This window comes from Triturus cristatus, chromosome 2_1 (genome assembly GCF_964204655.1).
Source record: "Triturus cristatus chromosome 2_1, aTriCri1.1, whole genome shotgun sequence".
NCBI lineage: Eukaryota > Metazoa > Chordata > Amphibia > Caudata > Salamandridae > Triturus > Triturus cristatus.
The window spans coordinates 861,525,198-861,551,747 of record NC_140581.1 but is presented as its reverse complement, the minus strand read 5'-3'; the positions used below and the strand labels follow the sequence as shown (position 1 = coordinate 861,551,747).

Genomic DNA, 26,550 nt, shown 5'->3' with positions numbered 1-26,550 from the left:
AAAAAATGTATTAAGTAATATAAGATCAGAACCGGCGCAGATTCCACATTTTCAGTACACTATCTATACACCTCACAAAAAATGAAGACACATTCTTACATCTTTAACTATAAAGTGGCAGGTTTTCCACTAACATAATTTATCAGTCTGAATTGTACACATGTAAAGCTTAATATTTTTTTCGATTTCAGTGAGTAGGCCATGGTATTTTTGTGACTCCCAAGGAAAGTGTAACATTAAATTATAAACATATGGCTATTAGTCCTAAAGTGACTCTTGGAGATAGCTGCCTTTAGTTTAAGTAGTGTATTTTAAAGCCTGTGAAAATGTAGGTGCGCATGTTTGTTTTTGGGTTACGTCATGATATTCTTCAAATGTTTGAATAATTACCTTGTAGCAGTTTGTTAACTTTACAAACAGATTGATCCTAACGGAGTCATATCAGATCGCTCCTAAAAGACATGAGCAATGTTGAATCAATTCCAAAGCTACTTTGTGAAGTGGAAATTGTTCTTCGCAAATTTGCAAAGCCATTCTTGGATTTATGCCCATTTGCTTACTTGACTGCTGTTTTTAATTTTTCTTCCATTGTGCACTTCAGTAATAACTATGTTTTCTTGAGTTGCATCTAGAGATTACATTGACTAGATAACAACTCTTTTAATGTTGGTTTGCTGATTCATTTGATCTTATTTTGTTTGTTTTGGGAGGACTATAAAGAGCAGAGCATGCAATTTGCACAGTTTTATATTTTATTATTCTAGTTAAACAGTTTCTTTCTACAGCCATCTATTCAAAATCTTTGAATTAACTTTAGTAAAGCCTACGGATAGGAACTAACAGGATTACACCACAAGGTGCCACGAGGGTCAAGTGAGGTCCCAGCACCAGACCTGTTAGCTACAGAACACTCCCTGATACCCTTCCAACCTTGGACCTCTTTTCATTCTAGCTTATGTTTTAGCACTAATGCACAGATGCATCTTGCACCATGTAGTGATTCGACCTTGAAAAAAATCACTTTCTGGAGGTGGCACCCAGTTCATTATCCCTTTGTTCTTTGTTTAGTCTGGCTTACTCTGGTCCTAGTTTCCCTTTTTACCTTCTACCCCTCTGGCTCCTCTAGTTTTTCCCTCTCCCACTTCCTGTGTAGCCTTTAGCCTTTACCTGTGCACCGCTCCCACCCTTCATGTGAATTCAGTGCTTATTGTTCTTGTAACTCCTTTTCCTATTAACGCTCTCCTCAAACATGGCCTAACTTGCTGATCTGCTTTAAGAACACAATCTTGTCTTTTCTGAGGCTTTTTCTAATATTCTGTTCCACTTTCTCAGTTCGCTCTGTCATCTTTTGTGAGTGTAGTACAAATCTAGGTATTGTTATGAGTGTGCCAGTGATTTGTGAGTATTCTTGCTCCAGATACTCTTTTTAACTCTCTTCCTCCATTAGGCCAGCTCGTTTTCCCCTGTGATTCTGTAATACCAACTGTTCCTTTCCTATTGTGATGTCTTTTAAATGCAGACTGATCATTTTCATGGAATATGTAAACTACCATTCATGGTAGTTAGCCTATTCTTCCTCTACTTTGAACTTTTCTATTGTTTATGCTATATACGTATACAGTGGTCAGGGTACTGCATATTTGTCTTCTCCCTAGCTTTTTCTTCTGCAAACATTATGCAATTCCTGTCCAGTCTTCAGATCCCCCTCCAGCCTACCTGTCTTTAGCTCCGTCCTTACTTTTCGAGGCCAAGTTAGCACCTGGTGTATGCTAAACCCCTCCCCCTGAATATTATTGCCACAGCAGATCCTACTAAACATGGGTCCTGAATGAACCTCCTCACTTTCTTTACACACCATACCATTAGTTTGTGGTTTGCCTTTTTATTCATCCTTCCTTTTTCTATGTTGCCCATGAGTGTTAAACCTCAGTTATCCAATGTCTGGGGTACTAGAAGCAGCTCTTCTTTGCTGACACAGCCCCTCATCCTGGTGACCACAATCGGACAAAGGTATGAAGTTGGATTTGAAACATAAGCGAAAAAGAGAGTCATATAGCCGGAAGACTGTGTAGGAAGTGAGACATGGTGCCATTTCAAAGGCAAGGGAGTCATTTTGAGAATTTTTGTGTTGGCTTCCACAATCAGCAATGGTAGCAGTGTGTAGTATTGGAAATAATTTTCTGCTACTCTAGATGTTTCACCATCTGTACCCAGCTGGGCTCAAGCAAGAGTCGAATCCATTTTTAAAACCATTGAGACAATTTAGCATCCTCCCCTGGTGACCATTGTGCAGACTATGGAGTGTATTATCTGGATTTTTGCATGTCTTCCATTCTAGCACATTTGACTGCCAGACTCATGGTGGCGTGGCAATGGCTGATCCAGCCACCGCCGCACCGACTGCTGTTTCTGGCATAGGAGCGGTGGTCAGAGGCCGCAATATGTTTGGTGGGACCGCCATGGTCCCGCCAATTATATTACGAGTTTCCTCTCAGCCAAGCAGAGAGGAGACAAAACATGTGAGGATGCACACAGGGGACATAACATGTACCCTCCTGTGTCAATGCATATAGGACTTTTGAGTCCACACCGTGCATGAACCTTGTGCGGCGTTCCTATTGCGTTGCCTTTTTAAAACGCACCGACACCTTTAAAAGGGCACCGCTGGGGTAATCACCATGCTGCCCACCTGCCAGACCACTGAAAAGTAGTGATCTGGTGGGTGGGCGGCGGCGATCTTCGGCAGAGCGGTGGCGCGGCAGTTTGCACCGCCCCGCCACCACTCTGCTGAAAGTCGTAATGAGGCCCTATGTATTGAGGTGATAAAATACCAAATAGTCACTGCTGTCTTGGTTGCTTCTGCTAGAGTGGTGATTGGCTTGTTGTTGGTCAAGCCAGTTAGCTCTACTCCCTTACTTTCATATGGTTGTGGAACTGAATAAGTGACCTTGAGAGCAGTGCATTTTAGGCCCCTGAGCAAGGCAACTGCAAAAAATGTACAAATCTGCCCTGGCTACTAAGTTTATTTCAGGCAGCTGGGTATCATTAAAGTATCCCTCTAAAATATTGGTTGTTTGCTTGGAAATCCAGTTATTTCTTGTTACTACCACTTAATGGTGGTGATACTGCTCTAAACCTGTAGATGAGAAACCTAATAGTGCATTTGTTGAGCATTATAGGTTCAAGCCAGTGATAACATTTTCATAATCATTATATACAGCATAAAGTTACCTTGTAGGTGTTCAGTGATGTCCACCTTTGCCTTATCAGGGACGCACTTGTATGAGAAAATCATCTCTCGCTCATAACATTTATCAAGATCATTGCCATTATGGTGGAAAGAGGCGGGTCTTAAGGACAGATGTCCTGCTATTACTTTTAAGAATTGGGACAGAAAATTCCTGAAAAGTTACTGTTACTCAGAGGTGTTGGTCTCCTCAAAATCTGTTCGTAGACTATGATGACTTCAGCAAAATGCATAAGAGGGCAATAAGACCCAAGCAGGAACACAGCGCAGCGGTGTCTAATAGAAAGATTCATGAGCCATTGAAGGTTCTGTGGGACTTTCACTGCAACTTCAAACTGGTTTCTATTGTACAGTCCAGCATCTTGAAACCTGGAGAGATTAAATCTCTGTAATCCATGTGCAGAACCTGAAAGGAAGTTGCATTTGAGTTGTTTTAGATATCCGATAAGGTAATAGGGAAGATAAATAATGTTGAGCAATTGTATCTGAACATTCAGGAAATGAGCACAGAAAAGACCCTCTTTTGAAGTGCCAGATAATAAATGCCAGTCATTGTCCAAGTCCTGCATTTTTACAGCAGGTACAGGAGCTACACAGGTATCCAATGAGTCAGGCCAGATCTCTATTTGCCATGTCTCTGAAGTAGGACTTATCATTTAGAATTCACTAGCTGATGCATTCATTTCCACCTCTCTTCTTACCATCCATTCATTGACAGTCTATAAGCAGTTTGAAATGATGACCTTAGAAGAGGCTGATAAGGGTCGGTATTGTAATGGGTGCAATGTATTGTGGGCATAGTTTTAGGGCACATAAGAGCTAAATGCCTGAATAACTTATATCGGGGAAAGTTGTGCTTGTTGGTCACCACAAGATAACAAATAAACCTTGATCTGAAAATAATCTGCTGTTGATCAGATTGGAAGGAACCCCGTGAGATAGCCAAATGTCATACCCCAACCCGCCTTAACCCTTCTGATAAAATGGGTGATCTACACCGTTGAAGCAGCTGATAAAACTAGAAAACTCACCCCTATGACACCACATAAGACACCCCTCCTGTATTAGATCACCGACATCGATCCTAGTACAGATTCAGTCCTTCTCATGAAGTCCACCCAAACAGAGTTAGACTCAATGAATTTATAGTGCAGCCCCACCACAATCTTTGCACAGCGAAACAGAATCAAGAGGCAGCAGTAAGCCATGAACTTTAATAAATCAGAGGAAACGTCACGGGCTTTCTTTAAGGTCGATGTAATTTTCTATTGTAAGTAAGGATGGAACCCCACCTATTGGGAGAGAGCGGAGGCCTGTATCATTTCCAAAAGATGTGCTGAAAGAAAATACTGCTGATCTGATATGGGGAGACTTTGCATGAATGCCAGTGAGATCCTGAGCTTTCCCTTAATTTTTCCAGTCAGTTTATCTTTTATATAACAGTATTCAAATATTTATGAATAATGTGCATTTTACATAAAGTCAAGACATAAAAACATAAATAGTGCAGTTGTATGTCATGTATATGCAATCTATTATAAAACTGCACTTTTTCTTTCATGCCTCTGTTTATCTGAACAGATGAAAATAATATATGAACTGCATAGTGATGATTCAGACCACGTATTGAAATGTAAAAACCTTTGACGAAATGTTTTAAAAACATTGATAGTCTATCTGCCATTAGGGAGGGCTCCCCTTGGTCTGCAAATGCCCATTCATTGACTCTGTAAAGTTGGGAAGCACAGTAGTACTGCTTGAGGTCTAATAGACCTCTCCCTTATAGGTACCCCTCATTAGACTGCACAGAGAAATTCTGGGGGAGCAACCATCCCAAAGCAGCCAGTGAGTGACCCCATCCACTCTCCAAAAGAAGGCAACTTAATAATCTTCAACAGGGATGCTCTTCGCCTGAGGAATAGTGGGAGTTTATGCCAGTGGTTCTCTTCATCAATATAGGTATCAAGTGTCAGCCCCAGGTTGTTACGGATAAATTGAGTCAGATCCCTGGTGACATATATTCCCAGGTATCGGAGCCCTCTGAAGCCCGCAGAAACATGTCGTCAGGGGGTTCACAATATGTGAGTAGGAAAGCTACTGATTTGTGCCAGTTGATACGCATCCCAGTGTATCCCGAAAGATCTTTATTATTTACAAAACGGGGGGAATAGAATGACTCGAGTCAGACAGGTGTGACAACACATCATCGGCATACAATGATATAATGTCTTCCCAGCCAAGTTCCCAATGGAGCCCAAATGGCACATTGTTGCTGACACAAATACAGTCACTGTGCTTCGAGGCCTAAATTGTCTTGGCTTATGCTAGAAGGACAGTCAGTAGAAATCATCCTAGCTCGGCTGTCACTATGACAAATGGATGAAAGATGTTGTGTTGCTTACTCAAACTCTACTGAAGGTTTAAACTGTTTCTGAATTAAGAACGGTGCTTCACACTGGTACTGATACAATGGTGAATCTTTCATCTTCCTGCTAAAGAAACAAGCTGACTCCTCGGTTCTGGAGGCAGACAGTACCCATCGCAGGCCTCACTCAGTGAAGCCTTCTCCTGACAAGCCCCTCCGTGAAAGCAAACCCTTTCCCTTCTGTAAGAACGTGAGGATCTCTGCAACACATCACACTTGAGCAGACTTTTGTTTTCCACCTAATCTACTCATTCATCAGGTTTGATTGGTGAACATAAAATGTGAAATGAATAAGTACACTGTACTAAAAACGAAATAGGGCTACTGTTCTGGCAAGCTGTAGAAAAGACTACCAATGAATATTTAATTTTTGATGTATTTTCTCATTAAACCAGCTCAACTGAAGCAGGAGAGTAGATCTAACTAGGTGGTTTCAGGTATATTTAGATATTGCTATAAATGCGTATTTTTCGCAATCTTTTTTTGTAATCCCTTCTTTGCTTCTTTCTCTTGGACAGAGTGAACGTGCTGGCTCACCCGGATGTGTGCTTATGGTCAGGCTGCGGTGAGGGATAATGATGGTCTATGCTAAACATGTTTGCTAAACCTCGCGGGTCAGTGGAGCGATTGCATTTGAAGTGTGCATCCCTTTAGGCTAAGAACCGCCCAGCGAGCGCGCGAGACGCCGCCGGCATATTTACATCACATTTGCAAGGCTTTGTTTGATGTTGCTGGTGTTTTTGTGCAACACGTATAAGTACGTGCTCTGTTTGTAGTGCATTTGCTTGTCATGGTGAAGGCGCAATGACCTGCACTGTAGTGTACAATTCAAAACAACGAGTTGACGCTTGGAAATATGGAGCAGTGCTTCGTCCTTGGCCTGCTCTGTGTTTAAAAGTGAGCGTCGTCATGATTTATACCAGGAACAATTTCAAACCGAAATATTCTGCAATTATTCAAGCCATCTTTTATGCAAGGGCAGTTGAAAATGCCTTCCCAAGTCTCTGGTAGAAGGAGCAACATAAGATTTGCACCGGCTCTGAAGAGCTCTAAGTTCTAGTACATTCTGCAGAGATGCATGCCAGCCCCAAAGCAGTTTGTTAGTTTTCTATTCTAAAAGATGTCCCCACATGTGTGAAGCAACCTACATTCAGGGGCGTAAGGCAAACCCCTGAAGCCGCTGCAGCGCAGGGGGCCTCCAACCTTTAATGGGCGCCACAACCATTCGGGAGGGAGCCGGGGGGCATTCAGCCAGAGGCCAATGGATATCTTAGACAGAGGAGATAAAAGCCCTCTCTTCTCATTCTGCAGGGGGGACCCATCACTTTGAGTTACGCCACTGCCTACATTCAAACACTATTTTCGTTGGACTGGATTGCTAAAATACCAAGCTTAAAAATCGTTTTGATGCTTCTGACAAATATTTGCTCTATTGTTTTTGGTAAATAAAGTGGACCATTCGCTGCGCTTTCCTGACCCAACTTGCTGGGATCTAGGTTGATAATGTTTAGGGTAGTTATGTTTTGGGGGCACCAGTACGCAGCATTATATTTAGGATTTTTTCGGACCCTGGGCAAATTTTACTTTGGGGCTCTGTTAGGAGCAATGTTTAATAGTATTTCCCATTTTCTGCTAATTTAATCCCACATGAAATTAAATTATACCCTAAACTTTCTGACACAGGGTCACACTAAAAGAGCTAAAATATGTTTTTTTTTCTGGGAGCTCCAAAAATCCCTACACTGACTCTTGGTAAAGAGAGAGACAGAGTGAGTGGTAGAAGTAAGCAAAGAAAGGGGGAGCTGTTCAAATAAAGAAATAGACAGGAGTGAGATATGGACAGAAATATCACCTAACCAATTGGCCCTCTGAGGACAGGATCCTTGGACAATTGCTCACTTTCATGCCTTCGAACGCCTCTGCCGGAACAGAATGTCTGACTTTTCTTTTTTGGCAGCATTCCACCATGTTTCAGGTTGGAATGGTCTGATGCTGTGTTCCAACTGGCATTTGCTGGTGACAGCATTTTCCAAACTGACATTGCGTTGAAGGTTGCAGTCTGTCATTCATAACTTGACAGGTAGTGGTATAATCAAGTTAATGATTCCAGTTAATTTGCATATATACATAGAAAGCCAATACAGGAGTATTGGTGTCTCCCCAGCTCGGGCCTCTAGGGTAACTGAGAATCCATGGCGACTCTCAGAGAAACCTCAGTAAAAAAAACTTGCTGCATTAAACATTCCAGGGCAGACTGAAGCAAACTTAAGGACCTAGAGAAGATAGAAAAGACAGAGTACTTCAAAGGTCACAACACTCCTCCCTACATAACAAACCGTGGGTAACTAGGCATAAACAAGCAAGAGCATACCAAAACAAGATAACCAACACACCAACATAGTCCTTCAGGAACAAAACTATCCAAAGACGTAGACACAAGAACAGAAACAACCATACCCCAAAATAACACCTTACCCAATTATAATAATCACACCAACACCATCCCACGCTGAAAGCAGTGCCAAATAAAAGCCATAGAACAGTTCTACACACTTGCAGTAGAACATCCAATCACATCCGTTTTGTAAAGCATTATGTTATAAGGTGGATCGTAAGTAGGGGTAAGTCTGCACTTACCTCTAGCAATAAGGCCACCACCGCAATATAAGGTCCAGACAAGGTCTCCATAAATTATTTCCTTGTCAACCCTTAGTAGCTGGCAACAAGCAGGCAGGCTTAATTTAGGAGACAGGTTTGTAAAGCATTTAAAAACACCAATACATTAAATAAGTAAGACACAACACACAATAAAAATCCCACATCAATTTATAAAAACAGAAAATATGTTTATCTTTAGAAGTTACACCAAAACGGCAAAATCCAATATAGGGAACTGGAGATATGAATTTTTTAACATTTACAAATTTCTAGTGCTTAAAAACATATAACCAACTTGGGACACCTGATTACGCTTGACTGGGGCAAAGTCAAAGTTTGAGGCTGACCGCGATAGAGCCCTGGTCGGGTACACTACGCGGGATGCCCAGATCAAAATTTTATCTTCAGACTTAGAAACCTTTCTGAAGGATTTTCTCTTGACGTCATGCGGTCCCATCCAGAAGGCTGATTTTGATGCAACGTCATCGGATTGCAAGGCCCCGGGCAAATCCAGGAAGCCTGGAGCTCCAGAGCTTTCAGCAGGGTGAAACTGAAATCCGGGCCGGACCGCAGTTGAAGATAGTCAGCTTGACTCTCAATAGCAGGTCGGTCCCCTTATGGAGCTTTTTCCACAAGCTACTCCAAACGTCTGGAACTTGAGGGTTCAAAGTGTTCAAAACACAAATCCAAGGGCCTAGAAGCTCTGATATGGTCCTTGAAAGATTGTAACTACAATTCCCACAATGCACCTGGACAACTCCTTAAAGGTCCACTGGAAGCACTCCAGGCTGTGGACTTCTTGAGGTAGATGGTGCAGGGAAGCTCTGTTAACCTGTTGCTTTCAGGGAGTCCATTCCTTAATCCTTTTTAAACCAAGGCAAAGGCTTCAGGGCTGTAGTACCAAGTGTGCAACAGGAGCAGCCCTTCAGATTGCGATCCTTTGGGGTGCAGACCAGGTTTCCAGCAGCCAAGTCCTTCTTGTAGTTTCAGGCAGCAAATCCAAGTTGCTATGCAGGGCACCCCTGTCCAATGATGTGCAGGGTGCCACCCCACAGCATGTCAGCTTCCTCCAATGTGTGGCATATTCATGTCCCATAAAGCACTGCACTTTAAAATGTCAGCTATAGGATTTCTCTTCAGGAGAGTAGGACCTGGCTAAACCAACCTACTGATGTGGCTCATTTCTATTAACATCCCCCCCCCCCCCATGACCTTCTGCAAATTCCATTCCAGGGCCTGCCATCTGGCTGCAAGTACAGGAAGAGGCGCTAGGCCTGGCATTCCTTACTGTCCTGCCCTCTTTGAGCCCATTTTGATCTACCCAGCCCCCTCCTGACATGTTCTCTGCAGCGGCAGAGCTCCTCCCACCAGATAATTTCTGCTCTTTGCAGACCACTTATCACCTCATCAAAGCAGCTTGGCTTAGCCCGTTAAGGCTGACCAATCAGGAGAGGCTACTAGAAGGCTGGATTTGGGCTCACAGAAAAGAAAGTTCTATAACTTATTTTCTGTGCTGGTTATGATAAATTCAAAAGTGGCAAGTTGTTTGATTTATCATTTCTAATCGTTTAAGTCCCTGATGAAATGTTTTGCTCCTTCTGAGCAATATTTATACTTAAATAATATATTCCAATGTTAGTCTATAGAGCTAATTATCTACAATTTGGAGAAACAAAATTGAAAGTTTGTCCCTAGACAGGGCATATAAAACATATTTTATAACATTCTTGCTTTTAGTTACACGACACCCCACCCCTGGGGCACCAAGGGGACACCTTAGGGGTGTCTTATATGTAAAAATAAGGTAGAACACCACTTTGGAAGGACCTTTAATTCTAAAGTAGAATTTACATAGTATTTACTTATAAAGACAGTCTGCAAAACAGGGCTGCCTTTAAAAATGACAGCAGGCAACACAGCAGTGCACACTCCAGTACAGGAAATCTACTGGCCATCTAAACCCCTTGCCCTATTATATACTAGGGACTTATAGGTAGTTTGAATCCCACTCGCCTTATTATATACTAGGGATTTACAGGGTCCGTCATTGCCTATTGTAATTACACCTAATTACCATATACCGTTTTAGTTAGTGCACTGGCCCTGTGCCTGGTTAGCAGAGCCCAGGGCACAGTCAGAGTCAGTTACCACCAGTATCAGTCATACAATGGGGTTGAACAGGGCAAAAAGGATGCCTTCCTCGCACATTACATGAAATATTGTGCCCTACATGAAACATTGTATAGTGAAGCGTTACAGAACCTGGGCACTGGGTCGGTTGCGAGCACTAAGAAGAGCAAAGGGGATTTCATTTATATTTGTTGTGTGCCATGTCATAGTGTTAAATTGATGTTGGGATTCTATGCAGGTATATGTGCATAGGGTGCAGCAGGTTGGTTATAACCCATTAAACATGTTTTCAGCCATGGTGAGGGATCCCTGGAAACCCCACACCTTTCTATGTTAGGCATCAGTTTATAGCGTGACAAGTAACTGAAACAGAAATTCTCTCAATTATTAAATTTATGAAGCCCTGGAAGCCTTTTTGGAGCGCAATATGGACACAGCGTCTGACTTCTCGGTAAAGGGAGCACTGAAAGTGTTCTTTAGAAGAGAGGTTATAGCTTTCCAGACAAAACAAAACCAGTTCGAAAATACAAACCACCTACAGTTGCAGTTGGCACATAATCAGACAACCCTGGCATTTAACTTAACTCCGGCAAGAAAAAGAGTGGTTGCGCAGGTGAGACATAATTTACAAGAATACTTTACATCTGTAGAAATACTAAACAACAACACATATCTCAAAAACGTTACGAGGAGAGCAAGTACATGTGGAAATATTTAGCTTGTTAAACTAAGCGTAAATATAATATCAACTCAATAAAAACGATCTTGATTTAGTATAGCCACTCCATGGAGACAATAAAAAGATGGTTTGATGATATCAGTATTCCATTAATAGCAACAGATCAGAGGGAAACCATCATCTCTCCTATTACTATTACCAAAATTACACAGGCGACTAACTCCTCTCCTAATGCTAAAGCATGTGGCAAAGATTGGATCCCTGTGGACGTTTATAAATCTTCTTCTACGCAACTGAATACATTTTTAATCAGGCTCTTTAATCAAATTCTTTTAGGGAGTGAAATCCCCAGTACATTTACTGAATCTGTAGTTGTTTGTTTTCTAATAAAAATAAAACAGATAAGGAAGCAAATTGTTATAGTCCCATCAGTCTGTTTAACAGCAATTATTAACTATTCACTAAAATGTTAGCGAACAGACTAGAATTCATAGCCCAATCGATCATTCATAATGATTAAAATGGCTTTCTACCCGTCAGAGGCATCACTACTAACACAAATTATCTGATTCAGGCGATCAACTATTATCCTACTCAGAAAACTAAAGCAATTGTTATAATGTTAGATGCGGAAAAGACCTTTGACCTTGTCCAGTGGGAAGTCTTCTTTGCTATAGTATCGAACTTTGCTTTTCCACCTAGATTCATTCAGTTATTCCAAAATCTCTTCACAAAAACGCCGGCCCTCATAGTTATCAATGGTAGACAGGAAGGAGAGATTACTATTAGTCGGGGAGCCCATCAAGGATGTCCCATGTCACCCATTCTGTTCTCTTCATTTAGTAAAACATTAGCCTGCGCCATATGGCAAGACTGCAATATCAGCCCTCGAGTCATCGGAGCAGATAAATTGAAACTGTTTGCCGATTATATGGCTCAGTATCTAGCTGCAGAGGAGGCTAATATTTAGCATGTGTTCTCAAAAATCAACAAATTTACAGATATAAGCAGTTATAAGATTAACCACTCTAAATAAGAGGCCCGACTCTTTAGTGCTGGCATGATTCCTGACGAACAGTTAATGAAGGGCCATCAATCCCCAAACAGCACAATAAGGTATTTAGAAATCTATGTCACCCCTAAAATTGAGGATTTGTTAACATTCAATTAGAGTTACATATTAACAAAGATTTGTAAATCGTTAAACCAATGGCGAAATCTACTAATAACAATTATAGGCCAGGTCACCTTGATTAAAATGAACATTTTACCATTATTTTTTTTTATTTGCATATATTATGATTATAGTTCCTCAATCATTCTTTGATGCAGTTTATTCAGAAATGCAACACTTTGGGGTCGATTACGATCCTGTTCGGAAGTGCTCCGAATTGCATTCAGGTTTGCCGAATCTGATTCGGAACCCTTGTGTCTGACCGAATTGTACAAAGTTCCGAACGACCGATGAGGATGCCCGGAAACTGCTAGGGCTGTCTGAATCAGTTCCAAAAGGCATTTGGACAGGTCGAGCATGGTATGTCAGATCACTGAATACTGGACCGTGGTGATTAATGGCTCAAAATGTGTGACTGGTAAAACTGGTCTATTATGCTTAGAATTTGTCTGTTAAAGCTACAAAGCTTAACAAAGAAACAGAAGTTCTGTTTTTTTGGACACAGCACTATTACTAGCACTTAATCACCACATGCTGAGAATCCATTGTGGAACCCGCTCATATGCAATGACTGGTAGAGGGCTGCCATCAGTGAAGAACATCCTGACATAGGATGATTTGGTAGAAGTGATAATAAATAAGAAGAAAGGCCTACCTACTGCTCCCTGATGCTATGAGAAAGTCACCCCCCCCCCATATTGATGGATGTAAGGACAAAAAAGGAGTATATAATGATTTGCTCACTGGGTGAAGTAGACACATGCCTGGAGGTGGGACAGGATGAACCCCCACCCCTTATTCTCTACCCCATGTACCTCCTCTTGTGGCATTCTCCCTTTCCCTGCACTTGAAAATAATTTGCACAATAATAAGTTGAGGCACTGTTGATACAGACATATGTAGTGCACTGGAAGAGATTTCCCAAGGGTTAGGGTGTTGAGATTTTAGGTTATGATTTTGGCATGTAAGGCTAGTGAATGATCCTGCTGGGATAGATTTTAAATATGTAATTTCATTGTATGACTGTAGAATCATTGTGGTATTGGTACAGCTGAACACACTGTACTTGTTACTGTCTTAAAGACAATAAAAAGATGCTTAAATAAAACACAGTTTCCCAAGTTTTCCAGCTATTATCCATAACTAGTCAGTATAGTCCCATACTTCTGGTTTCTACTAATTCTTTTCCCCAAAGAGTTCAGTTTATCAGAGCATGGAACACACCATGGTTTTCCACTTTCTCCTTTACTATTTGGTTTAGTCTTGTGATTATCACTTGCTAATATCCTTAATCACAGTTGCATCTCAGAATTGAGCTAATATAGGTCGGGATAAAAAAATGTGTTTTAATCATATTATCTACTGTCAAAATCTAAATCTTTCTTAGATGTGGATTTGGAGATTATGTTGATGAATACTGTCTGAAATCTTTAGCAAAGTAAATTCAATATCTCTGAGTTATCATTGGAGGATGTTCAAATGTAATAAATGTAATCTTAAGGAAGCTTTATGGGAGATCAGAAAACATGTGAGAGTCGATCGCTTTTAGGTCCAGACCTTTGAAGAATAATGAATGTTCCAAAAGTGTATTAGCTTCCAATAATTTTGAATGACTTTATGAACTTATTGCTCTCTGGCACAAAGAAAGATATAATTTATGTGTTTAGATTTATATAGGAATTTTAAATGGCAAGATGGGGCTTCTGGGGAAAGAGAGTATTATTCTTATATTATTTAAAGAAATCTGCCAATAATGGTGAGATTGGATTTTCTGGCCTAGTAATATTGTAACATCATACCCGATATATAAATTCAGCGGATACCATGGACTTAGCGTAGATGGAAACAGAAAAAAGGCTTGATTCGCCATGTTTACAGCATGCATGCATCAACAATGACTACGACTCGAAAGGCCTCAGATGTTCCCAGGATTACCCCATTTATTACTGCAGAAAAAGTATTTATTAGGAAAGATGGATAACTCCCTGGATCAGACTTTCCCTCTTTGGGGGAAAATGTATAAATTAGTAAAATACCTGGTATTTTGGTGCCAAGCTCATAGATAGGATTGTAATCCAAATAGATAGGCTCAGGACTCTCTGAAGCTCAAGATTCGGGTACTTAAATTATAATCCCATTCATTTTTGTAATCACGGTCTAGAGAAACCTTGAAGAAGAGAATGGGAAGGGAGAAACACCGGAGTGTAATTTATACCAAGACCCTTATCACCTGGAGGTAGAGATATGTAACAAACAGATTTTAAATATACTTTACAAGTAGGACCAGTGAAGGTTAATTAGATACAAACATGTGTAATTCCACTCACCACCTATAGGCAGGCTATGGGATAGCTTCGCCAACAGGCTATATCTAAGAGATTCCAGGATGAAAACGAGAAGAGCTGAATGAGGAACAGCGAGAGGCAAGAAGCAACAGCCACAACAAGCTACCCACAGGAGAACAAATGTGCAGATGGAAGGGAAACTGGGTGCAAACTGGAATCAGGAACAAAGAAGCTCATTTACAGTTGCCAGGCGAAGTCGATCCGATATTGCAACATTTATAAACTGCTCTGCCTACTGTGACCTGGAAGAGGAATCTGGTCACCGTCTTGAATTGGTATAGCCCATATCTTTACATAGGGAACATCTGTCCCCATAGAGTGGCAAAGATGCCAATACTTGCATGGACGATTCCCCTGCCTCCATTTTCGTAGTAGCCATGGATGCCATGCCATCCTTCTGTTTCAGGATATACCCCTGATTCTTCAATGTACCTGCAACCCTTTAGAGTCTGATTTCAAAGACTGTTCTCCGGTGCGTTTTGCAGTTTGTAAACCTTGCAATATCATAGGTCTCAGAAAAGTCAGTCAAATTTGGACTGCTGGAGTTATGGCTCATGTTTTCCCATAGGAGAGAATTTCAGCAGCCATTATTGAGGGAGTAATGGATATTTGCTTATAGGAGAAGTCAATGCACCTTTTCCAACCACAATGCTATTTTCTAAGTTCTTCATTCATGTGTATGTTCAGTTCCCAATCAGCTTTATGTCTGTGTAAGCTTTTAAATAGGCCTGCTGGTGGAGAAAGATCACAAATCTTGTTTATAAACTGGTCAAAACTTCTTGGCTGTTCCTTAAATATAGATAGCTGGGAAATTGTCTTATAATTTTCTCACTCACTAGATGTATGCCTTCTTTTAATCTTGAAGCAAATACACACTCTGACATATAGTACTTTGGTGATGGTGCAGACATTGGAACTATAGCGACAGGTCATCCTGCTGGTCTTGCGGCAAGAGAGGCATATGCTCAAAAGAGAGTTTTCTTTTTCATTTTTCTAGAGAGAGGTAAATGAACACATATTCACGGGCCTCCAGCTTAAACCCTTGCAAACAGAAAACACTTATTGAGGTTTTGTAGCAGGAAGGAGTCTGCTTGTTTCTCCAGAACATTTTGTGCATCAAATAAGGAATACTCTGTATAAATAAAATGTAATTTGATAGGAGTTTTTAGAACTCCATGGCTGATTGCCATACACAAGATATGTGTAATTCTTTTTTTGATTTTATGCACTGCTCCCTTTTTTCAATTCACCCTTTTCTGTGTTTTTTGCGTTTTTGTTCGCTACCCACGCCTGGATGTTTTGTTGGTAGGGCATATGGTTGAAAACAAGGAAGAAAAGAGCTTTGTTTCTTCTTATGCATCATTGTTGGATTTGACATTTGGTTATTACAGATTTTGTTTCACAATTATCAAGTAGATTGATGTCTCCGTCATTTTGTCGGTGATAATTTAATTTAAGGTTTTAGATGAGTATATAGTGTTACTGTTTAGTATGTACTCATTCTGTGGATTTTGGTTGGTAACCTTGTTATGTCACAGAGTGTTTTATATAATTAAGTATATCAAAATGAAGTTTATGAGGTTGCAGGCTGGGGTTAAAAGGGAAATTTTAACTTCCTTTATTAATTTTGTCTTGCTTGCAAGTAGTAATCCATCTATAAAGCGAGAAATGAGTATATTCATGGGCCTTGTTACTTATGTTCACTTGTCGTTTAAATGTACATGAAGTCCACTCTTCAGTCAAGTAATTCGGGTGTACTCAGGCACTCGGTACCCACCACCACTTGGCCAAAATGCATGAAATGGAATCTTGCCTGTTGTTCGGGATATCCACTAATATATTTTCAGAGCACTGGTTCTGGATGTGACTTTCAAACTTGCAAAAATACATTTTGTCTAAACAAATAGTTTATGCCAAATGTTGTAAAGGAAATTATGATTACCAGTTCAATGCATACCGAGTGATAATGTCTTTCAATAAATCTAATCTAGGGCCTTTCATGCTAAATTGCATTGGTCAAAATTGTATCTGAGGCTGATTTCAAATTTCATGCATTTTATAAGTATGCCGACATAATACATCCATGAGGAACATCTAAAATTATATATCTACACGATTTCTGAAGGGCATCACTAAATCTTTATGCCATTCTTTATAACACACACATCATTCATTTTCATTATTACATTACAATGTTTTCTATTTTTGATGGTATTGTGTATTTCACATGAGAACAAATTCTGCTCAGGATGGAGTCTAATAATTATTGCTACCTCAGGCGCATCCTCAAGTGTGGTCATAAAAGATGCTGCTGTAAATGGTGTGAGATTGCACATTTTTACATCAAACTTGAACTTACTTGCACTAGAGCATTCAAATGAAGAGGTAAATGGACACTCCATGATTGTATCATCACTTTTTTAATTTTAGGTATTCGTCGGCTGAAATAAGAAAGCAGTTTGTCCAGCAGCCCACCCCTGCCTTGTTCCACCAGCGCAGCACAAGCAGCTCCACCTCCGCTCCTCTGCAGCTGGTAAGTAATTTAGCCCATTCTGCAGGGGTATGTCCAGCTGAAGGTAAAGGCACTCAGCGGAAAGCATATAGTCAGGGGTATTCAACATAGCAGGGTCTGATCCATGCCAGGTTTCCAGGATAACCACTGACTTTGTATATTTTCCCATTTACTTTAATTGTACGTAATTAAATCTTTTGAGGATATCCTACAAATCTGTCAGGAATGTCTACATTGGCCACCCCTGAAGTAGATCATTGAAGAGCATGGCTTTTTTATGACTTGTTTTCCTAGACATTAAAATAGCAATTGAGATGAGTATAATTTATACATTATCGCCAGAGATTTGTTTTCCAACCAGGGACCTCCTCTTCCAGTGAGAATTGTGGAAAATATATGTGTGGGCAGCTGAATGTTGGGGGTCATGTAGTTATGATGACGAGAACCAAATGTATTATAAAGTTTACGTTTTAATGTGTTTGAATTAAATGCTCTTCCTTCCATTGTCAGTCATGGGACACTAGAGTCAAAGATGGGGCCGGTGTTGACAGAGTGCACGTTTCAGTTGTTGGGTTGCTCTTTCATTTTGTGTGAGAGCTGAGTTGAAATACTTCAGTGTTTGGATCTGTGGGTGAGGAGGTGTCTTTTGCACTGTTCACGTGGGAAAAGAAAACCATGGAAGAGATTTATGAACAGGAATTAAGTGTTCTCCTGTACTCTGTGTAGTTGTGTTCTTGCAGTGATATAAGTAGAATTATATTGGATTTGAGATGTGAATGCGCTTTTTACCATTTATGATTCTTCTGTAAGTATTGGGGGGCATATTTATGAGGAGGCTTGCATCACACTTGCACCATGCATCGTGGTGCAAAAACGACCCAAGCCCAAAATGCGATTTATGAAACTATGCAAGGCCACCTTCTGTGGCCCTGAGTGGCTTCATAGAGCTGGAGTAACGCAAGGCAGCACAAATCGCTGTGCTGCATTATTCTGCCCTGGGAAGGCATTCCATGGGTGTTGTGTGTGTGTGTGTTCTGATGCAACTCCCATGATTTTTGCACATTCCCAGATTTACCAAACATGGTAGACCCGGGAATGCCCAAAAGACATACACCATCCCAGGGGAGGCTTAACAAGGATAAAAATATTTATTTCTCCTCATTACTTCCTCTTTCTATCATTCTGCAGCACACATAGAAAAAGGAATATGCCTCAGGGGGTTGTTTTTGTACAGGAAGGCGCCCCTTCAAAAAAACACAAGCCTGCATGCAACGCAGGCACCCTTGCTCCATGGTGCGAGGGTGCCTGCGTTGGCGCTAGGCAGTCAAAACGGCACCAGCGCAGGGACAAAGACATTCCTTTAAATAAGGTGCATTCCTGCCCTTTCCCAGTCATGCAGCGCAGCAAGGGGTATTGCTGCCCTGCACTGCATGACTTTTCCATAAATATGCAGCCTGTCTGCCTGGTAGCAAAGAAGCAGAATCTTTAAAAATTCTGCTGAAATGAAAGTCAGTAACTCGGTATCATCTCCAGGTAGTTGTATAAAGATGTGTAGGGTTTACTATTTTCATTGTTTCTTTTTTTTTTATTGCAGTGGGTATTTTTCTTTATTTTCCCAGCCTCTGAAAATCAGTGGTTAACTGTGGCATCCCAAGATTTGCCGAAACTATTTTGTCTAGTCTTTATAAAATATACTACAGAAAATCTGACTGATTAACCTTTTTATTGTAGCAGGGCCATCTCTAACCTAACAAGAAAAAGTCCTTTTTAAGATAAGCAACTGGGAGATTTGAGAAAGAACAGGTTGTCAAGGAAGAAACACTATTGATTCAGGCAGTGGTTGTCTGCCCTCACATCTACCTTACATTTGAAAGAGCACACTCTCTCTATGCGCAAACACAATTTTGACAAAACTGAAGTCACCCCACTCTTATGCAGTTTGTGTTCTTGTTTGCTGTCCTCGTCATGTCAGACTCAGCTTTCGGGGCATCTTTTCAAAGTGGCTGCTTAATTTCTCATTTAACGCATAAGCTTCAAATATATTTCTTAATAATTAAAAGTCTTAGGAGACCTTTCAAAGGAGAGCTCATGCAAACCATAACGAATGACCCGTGTGCCAAAGACATATGTCATGCAGGATATAGACTGTTACTTTAAAATATTCATATGCCGGCTCACGCTATCACCCCACTGCCAGAGTCTCCTACACATTTCCTACTACCATTACTGTTCTCTACCTCTCAGTTCACTGTAAGTCCTACCCTCTTCTTCAACCCTATTGACAGTCAACCGTGTCTGTGCTCTTGTGATTTAGGGTCCTAGTAAGAGGGTTCCGTGGCTTTTGCACCACCCAACGTGGTGCAAAAACTACGCAACCCCTAAGATGCGATTTATCAAGCCATCCAAGGCCTCCTTCTGTGGCCCTGCATGCCTTGATAAATCTGGAGTGACGCAATGCTGCACAAATTTCTGCGTTGCCTTACCCAGGTAGGTGTTCCATGGGCATTGCGTAGGTGTTCCCACGAAACACCCATGGATTTTGACACACTACCAGATATACCATTACTGGTGACCTGGGAATGCGGCAAAATGCTACACCTTTTCAGGTGTTAAAAATACTGTAGCTGGGGTTTCAGGTTTAGGTAACGGCGCCACAGGGAAATTAAGCATAAATTATCTAATTAGCTGAAGTGATATGACGGTGCTAAAAGGTGGGAAGTACCGCCCAACTCCCCAGAAAAAAGAGCCAAGGCTCTACACAGTTTAGCAGTCAGTCCTTAGCACACATCCTTTTTCTATCAAAAAAACAAGTTATTTAGTGTTTCCACAATGACAGTACAAATTTGTAGGTGAAGAAAATAGATTAGTCTCCTCTTATGGGTGGTTCTTTATTCATTAGGTGTCTTCCGTGCGATATACAACATCCAGCCGACACGTGTTTCGTCGCTACAGGGGAAAATTATTCCCGCGACTTTTTCAAGGCTGTGTTACAAAAGAAAATTAAGAACCTATATAGTACATAACTTGAAAACATGTACTCAGCGGCAATGCCAAAGCAACTTGGTGGTGAAACTTAAGAACCGGCTACAAGTGGGTGAGCAAGTCGTCCATGATACACACTATGCATAGTAGCTATAACGTTTGTTGTGTAAAATAGTAATAGTAGACATAAACTAAATATGATTCTAATAAGATGGAGAGAGCTGGATAACCGTGCTAAAGTGGGGAAATACGCTAAAAGAATCAAAGCTAATCGTGATTTGGAGTGGCAAACGTGAACAGTTTCGTGGTGTGATGAGGCTAGGTTCATTGTAGTGTATTTAGAAACCGGACGTGGTGCGTCTATATGTGCGGTCATGCAACGATATTTAATGTGCCATGTATCAGTACAATCAGACCATGACAGTGAATTCTTGTGTTGTGCGATCATAGCTACCTATTCTTCGTTCGTTTGAGTATTCCTAAAAAATGATACAAATAACCTTATTTAATACTCATAAACAGGACTTAAAAATTCTAGGGCCAAAATAAACATAGGCAGTGTTCGTTAAAGATGAAACACCTACTTATTAAGTGGTGATAATTCCAAACCACCTATGGTTTCAGTAGTGGTGGCGTCAGTATTCCTCTGTAGTTGTTCAGTGGTCAGGTGCTATTAGATTCTATTTCCAGTACTGTAAAAAGTAAATTAAAAAAGTAAATAAATCTAGATCATGTATTGCATCTTGATTTTAGCGTCAAAGAGCGGTGTGTTCACTTTAACTAAATGTTCCGCTTGAATCTAAGTATTATTAATATTGACACACGAGAATACGCTAGTCTTGTAATCGTCAAAGCGTTTTTTCTCGAAAGGTGGCTGAGTAATTATTGAGCGCTAAACCATGCGCAGGCTCAAAAATGAAACAATGATGAATATATATATGCCCTGGCAACTGTCTGTCCCCACGTTTGAGTGTGCCTGATTAGTTTATGAGAATAGCGTAACTCCCCAATTTGTGCTTAAACAGGCTCTGAAGAAAGAGCCTGGTATCAATCAAATCACTACCAGAAACCCGAAAAATATACCGGGTGAGGTTTCTGCATTGTCCTCACAGCGCACGGTGTCAAAGTTACTAGTTAACCGAAAACGCTTGTGTGGCGAGTACTACGCTTACCTTATTCGGCTGGAAATCGGGCCGGAATACTGCCCGTCACTGGTTTCCCTTTCGAAGTGTTCATATGCGAGTGGCTTCCCTGGTGATTATATTTCCGGTTTCGGAACGTGAAACGTGATCACGTGACTTGTTGCATTGCGTGCCTCTTCTCATGCAGTGAGTGGAAAAGGGACTTAAGGTGAAGTGGCTATTGATTCGGCCATCTTGGAGCTATGTTTAGTATCTTAGTATTAACGCTAATATTTAATGAATAGATCTCTCCAGCTATTAAAAACAGTACACGATGATCAGAAACTCCAGCAAATAATAGATAAATCAAACATTGTTAAGATAAGGCATATCGTAAAAACATCTATAATGTTAATCTCCATGAATAAAATGACATCATGTGTTCCACAGCTGTGATCAGAAAAAAGTTGCAAATTGGAAAAACATACAATTCTAATACAATGTATACAGTAACATATCTCTAGATAAATATAACATGTGATATTAGTCGTTCGGGTTATTGATGCTACTCTAATCAATGTGTGGTAGTAATTTGGGTAGAATAACCCAATAGTTTGTAGTGTAATAAGTCATGGTAAACAAGGAACTGTGAATAGGACTATGTACACGGTAACTCGAATATAAGTACTGAGGCTCTCATCTGCCTAAGAAGTAGTGTAGTTCATGGTCAATGTTAAGACCATGTTCCACACTACGCATTTTTAGGATCCATTGGGCCTCTCTTTGTCTTAGTGTCAGTTCTCTGTTGCCTCCTCTTGGACTAATTGGGACATGTTCTATTCCATAGAATTTGAATATGCGATTGCCTGTTTGTGCATTGCAAGTAGACATATGTGCTGCTAGTGGGTATCTCATGTCTACTTGTTTAATCGCTCTGGTATGTTCCCCTATGCGGTCCCGCAAGGGTCTAATTGTACTACCAATGTAGTGTTTGTCACATTTGCATTGTATTATATATACAACAAATTTGGTTAGACAGTTAATGTTAGAGTTTATTTTGTATTTTCTTCCCTCTGGTCCTAAAAATTCAGTTTTGCGATCATCAGCCCATTTGCATGAGCTACAGTGACCGCATGTGTAGAAGACACATGAATATTGGCTAAGCCAATTAGTCCTGCCTACTGTTTTTGGATAGCTAGGACTCAGTAGGTTCCTTAGTGAGACCCCCCTCCGATATGTTATGGTTGGTTTGTCCGTGACGTACTCCCTAAGGGTATTGTCTGCCTTTAGTAAGTGCCAGTGTCTGTTGAGGATCCTTTTTAGAACTACCGACCAGTTGTTGTACCCAGTAATCAATCTGATCCTTTGATCATTAACATCCTGTTTAGGTTTTTCTTTTTATGTTTCGTGTTGGGTCATTTTATCTATTCTTTCTTCAGCTTTCTTAAGTAAGGGTTTGCTGTAGCCTCTCCTTTTGAACCTTGATATTATTCCTTTCTTATGTGTATGGAATTCATCATCCCTACTACAATTACGTCTGGTTCTTGTCAGTTCTCCAAATGGAATGGAACGTATCTGGTGATAGGGATGTGCACTGCTGGCGTGCAACAGAGAATTACATGCTGTTGCCTTGCGGTACAGTCTACTCTCAATTTTGTTATTGTAAATATATAGTTCCACGTCTAGAAATGGTATGTGTGTTTTACTGTGTTCCATGGTGAATCTAATATTACAATCATTATTGTTCAGAAATTCAAAGAAACTTAAAAGTTTGGTATTTGTCCCTGTCCAGATCATGATACAGTCGTCAATATAACGACCCCAAAATAAAATAGAGTCGTTATATTCAGCACCCAATGGGCCCCAGATTCTCGTCTCCTCGAACCAACCCATAAAAAGGTTGGCATACGAGGGAGAAAATCTGTTCACGTTTGCCACTCCAAATCACGATTAGCTTTGATTCTTTTAGCGTATTTCCCCACTTTAGCACGGTTATCCAGCTCTCTCCATCTTATTAGAATCATATTTAGTTTATGTCTACTATTACTATTTTACACAACAAACGTTATAGCTACTATGCATAGTGTGTATCATGGACGACTTGCTCACCCACTTGTAGCCGGTTCTTAAGTTTCACCACCAAGTTGCTTTGGCATTGCCGCTGAGTACATGTTTTCAAGTTATGTACTATATAGGTTCTTAATTTTCTTTTGTAACACAGCCTTGAAAAAGTCGCGGGAATAATTTTCCCCTGTAGCGACGAAACACGTGTCGGCTGGATGTTGTATATCGCACGGAAGACACCTAATGAATAAAGAACCACCCATAAGAGGAGACTAATCTATTTTCTTCACCTACAAATTTGTACTGTCATTGTGGAAACACTAAATAACTTGTTTTTTTGATAGAAAAAGGATGTGTGCTAAGGACTGACTGCTAAACCTTTTCAGGTGTGGCGTAACGGGTGAAATATCTTTATTTCTCCTCCTTACTTCCTCTTTCTATGTGTGCTGCAGAAAGAGGAATATGCCTCAGGGGGTTGTTTTTGTGAAGGAAGGTGCGCCTTCCTGCACATGGATAATCCTGCATGCATGCAGGCACCCTTGCACCATGGTGCCTTGACGCTAGGCAGCACATAATTTATGCACCAGCGCTGGGAAAAGGCAGGAAAGCGCAGTATTGTGATATATATGGCACATTCCTGCCCTGTCATTTTAACGCAGCGCAGTAAGGCGAGTTGCTGTGCTGCCTTACTTTTTGTTAAATATGGCCCTTACTGTTTTACAACATCAGAGGACCAGACCCCCTACAGGGGTTGCTGTGAGGCTTGGGCGTTCTGGAGAGGTCTTGATGTGGGACACCGAGAGAGCGAAAGGGACCTGTGCACAGATGGAAAATGAAAGCCTTAAGGCAAGGCAATCACAGGCTTCATAGCGAGTCAACAAACCACACCCAGCCTCGAAACCATGCTAATGAATAAAGACAAGGGTGTTCACGCAGCGAAGTGTCAGAAGAAAGGGCTCAGTTATATACAGAGAGAAAGCAAACAGGAAAGAAGGCAAAATAAGCGAGGGTGGAATTATAGAGAGAGGAGAAACTGGGAAAGAAAGACGAGAGAGAATGAGAGCTTTGGAGAAGAGCAAAGAAAGGAACACAGAGACAGACAGAGGAGAGACCTGACACTTGAGAGTTAAAGCAGTGTGAAGCTGTGCTAGCAGCGCGCCATAACTAGACAAGTCCTTGTTTTTGCATCAGCAAAGCTGCCCAGGCCTACAGCTAGGTACACAAATACACATCTTGCTGCACGGCTGGAGTCTCTGTTCGCATCATAATACCTAGTTGTAGGTTCTAACTCGGCGCGGATTGAAGTGCAATAGACGAGGGAGTGTGCACAATTTTCACAAGTGATAGGGGGAGGGACTGTGAAATGGAGGCCCTCGGATTGTCAGAGGGTTGGTGTGTGCACATGGGGAGGGGTTGGATAACTGCAAACGGGTGTTTCGAGCAAGGCATCTAATGTGCTGATGGCCAGAGTGCCGACACAAGTGTGTATTGGTTTGATCTCGTTACAGTAGTGACACAGGTCAGAACGTGCTGCACTGAGAAAACGTGCGCTGCAACCGGAGCTGAACCTCCTAAAATTCATGACTTTAAAGTTTCCTAGGCTAATGTGCGATTAGCTCACCCTGTCGAGAATTTTACTTTGCATTCTTGGGCTTCTAGTCCTGGTTTTATATAATAAAAATAAATGGAAAGCAAAAAGCCTGGGCTCTATGTGCTACTCATATGTGGGCCTAGGACACTTGAAAGCTCAGCAAAACTACTAGGAAGAAGCTGCTAGGGAATATCTTACTGCCTCGTGATTCTCCAGTGAAATCATTTTGGCTTCCTCTACAGGCCACTGTGACTATATTCTGCGGCGCTAATGGCTACCAAGGAAGTGACCAGTGGTGTGAAGCCTCCAACAACTGCTGGACTCCTTCCTCCATCAATTGGAGCAGTATGTTGCCAGCTTTTCAGCTGTGCGCTATTTGGACAGGGTCTGTTAGACTCACCTCATTTTCCGATGTCTTCTCACATTAATGGTGCCTGACAGTGGTAGGAGGGGAGGGAAGTTGAAGTCTGTGGTGTGACCAGGGTCTCTTTCATTTTCCAGATTCATAAAGGTAGACACTGCTCACCGCCCCTACTTCCTGCGACTCTGACACCACAGACACTTCATGTGGATAGAGCAGCATGTACAAGGGACATTTTGTAGTGGGTGAAATATTTTTTTTTAAACAGTGGGTTCCAGATAAAATGGAAAAAGCAAGTTTTGATTAAGGGTTTTGAAATCGGTCTTTTTTAGGATTAAACCAAAATCTGGAAACCCTAAATATGGGTGAGCAAAGGTAGGTAACTGTTGCCATGGCCTGCTCTTTAGTACCCCTGGTACTGTCTTTGTTTATTGGCAGGGACTCAAAGTGAACAAGGCTCAAACTGCTCTATGCTTTGTGCAGTCTCTACTGTTAGCCAATACCCTAACATGTCAAGAGCTAATTGGAGGCTGTAGCGGCACTAAGGGTGGGTTAATAGGTCAATCCTGTGGTGGCATCAGGAGGCCAAATGATGCATGAACTCACTTCTGTTACATGATTTTGCAGGGAATCAACATCCATGACTCCAGGTGCTACAGTAGGCGGGAAAGAGACCGAGAAGATCAGCTTTGTGACCTTTTGCAGCAGTATCTTTGTATTTACCTACAGTGGCTAGAGGGGCGTGTCTTTTCTGCCTCTGTTCGTTGGGCAGCTGGATGTAAAGTCTGCCTCTCTGCTCCCCTTCCATTGCTTCTCTACCTGCAGAGCCCAGTATCTTTGGTCCACTTCCTTTGTTAGCCTAACTGTGAACCCAGCCTCTCCACTACAGGCTCATTCTGCCAGACCTGCACTTCTCAACCTCGCTGTCCCATACTCTGACTGCTAAGCCCAGTCTTTCTGCTCCTCCTGCTCACTGCATGAGCCTGACCTCTGTGTTTCTCTCCCATGTTACTCAGATGACAGAGTGTGTCTTCTATCCACTTTTCCAATTTCATACTCATTTCAAAGGGCGCAGAGGTTAGCCACTGAGCTTCTCTCTCTTGTGTAATGTTTGACCTCTCGGGCTCTCCACCCTACTGTAACTGCTGCAGATATTCTCTTCTACGTTTTAGGTCTGGTCTACAGACATCTTCAGCTGTCTCACTAGCCTCACTGCATTAAGAAAATACATATATAGAGAGGCATTCGATCAGCTCCCTTC

The 26,550-nt window shown here is 41.3% G+C and overlaps 1 protein-coding gene across 1 annotated transcript in view; it reads left to right on the top strand.

Annotated features, from left to right (window-relative positions):
- Positions 1–26,550, top strand: part of DOCK8 (dedicator of cytokinesis 8) — a 567,196-nt gene that overhangs the window by 28,536 nt on the left and 512,110 nt on the right. The window contains exon 2 of the mRNA XM_085632978.1: positions 17,089–17,191. Coding sequence (XP_085489104.1) covers positions 17,089–17,191 — 103 coding nt within the window. The remainder of the gene's footprint in view (positions 1–17,088; positions 17,192–26,550) is intronic.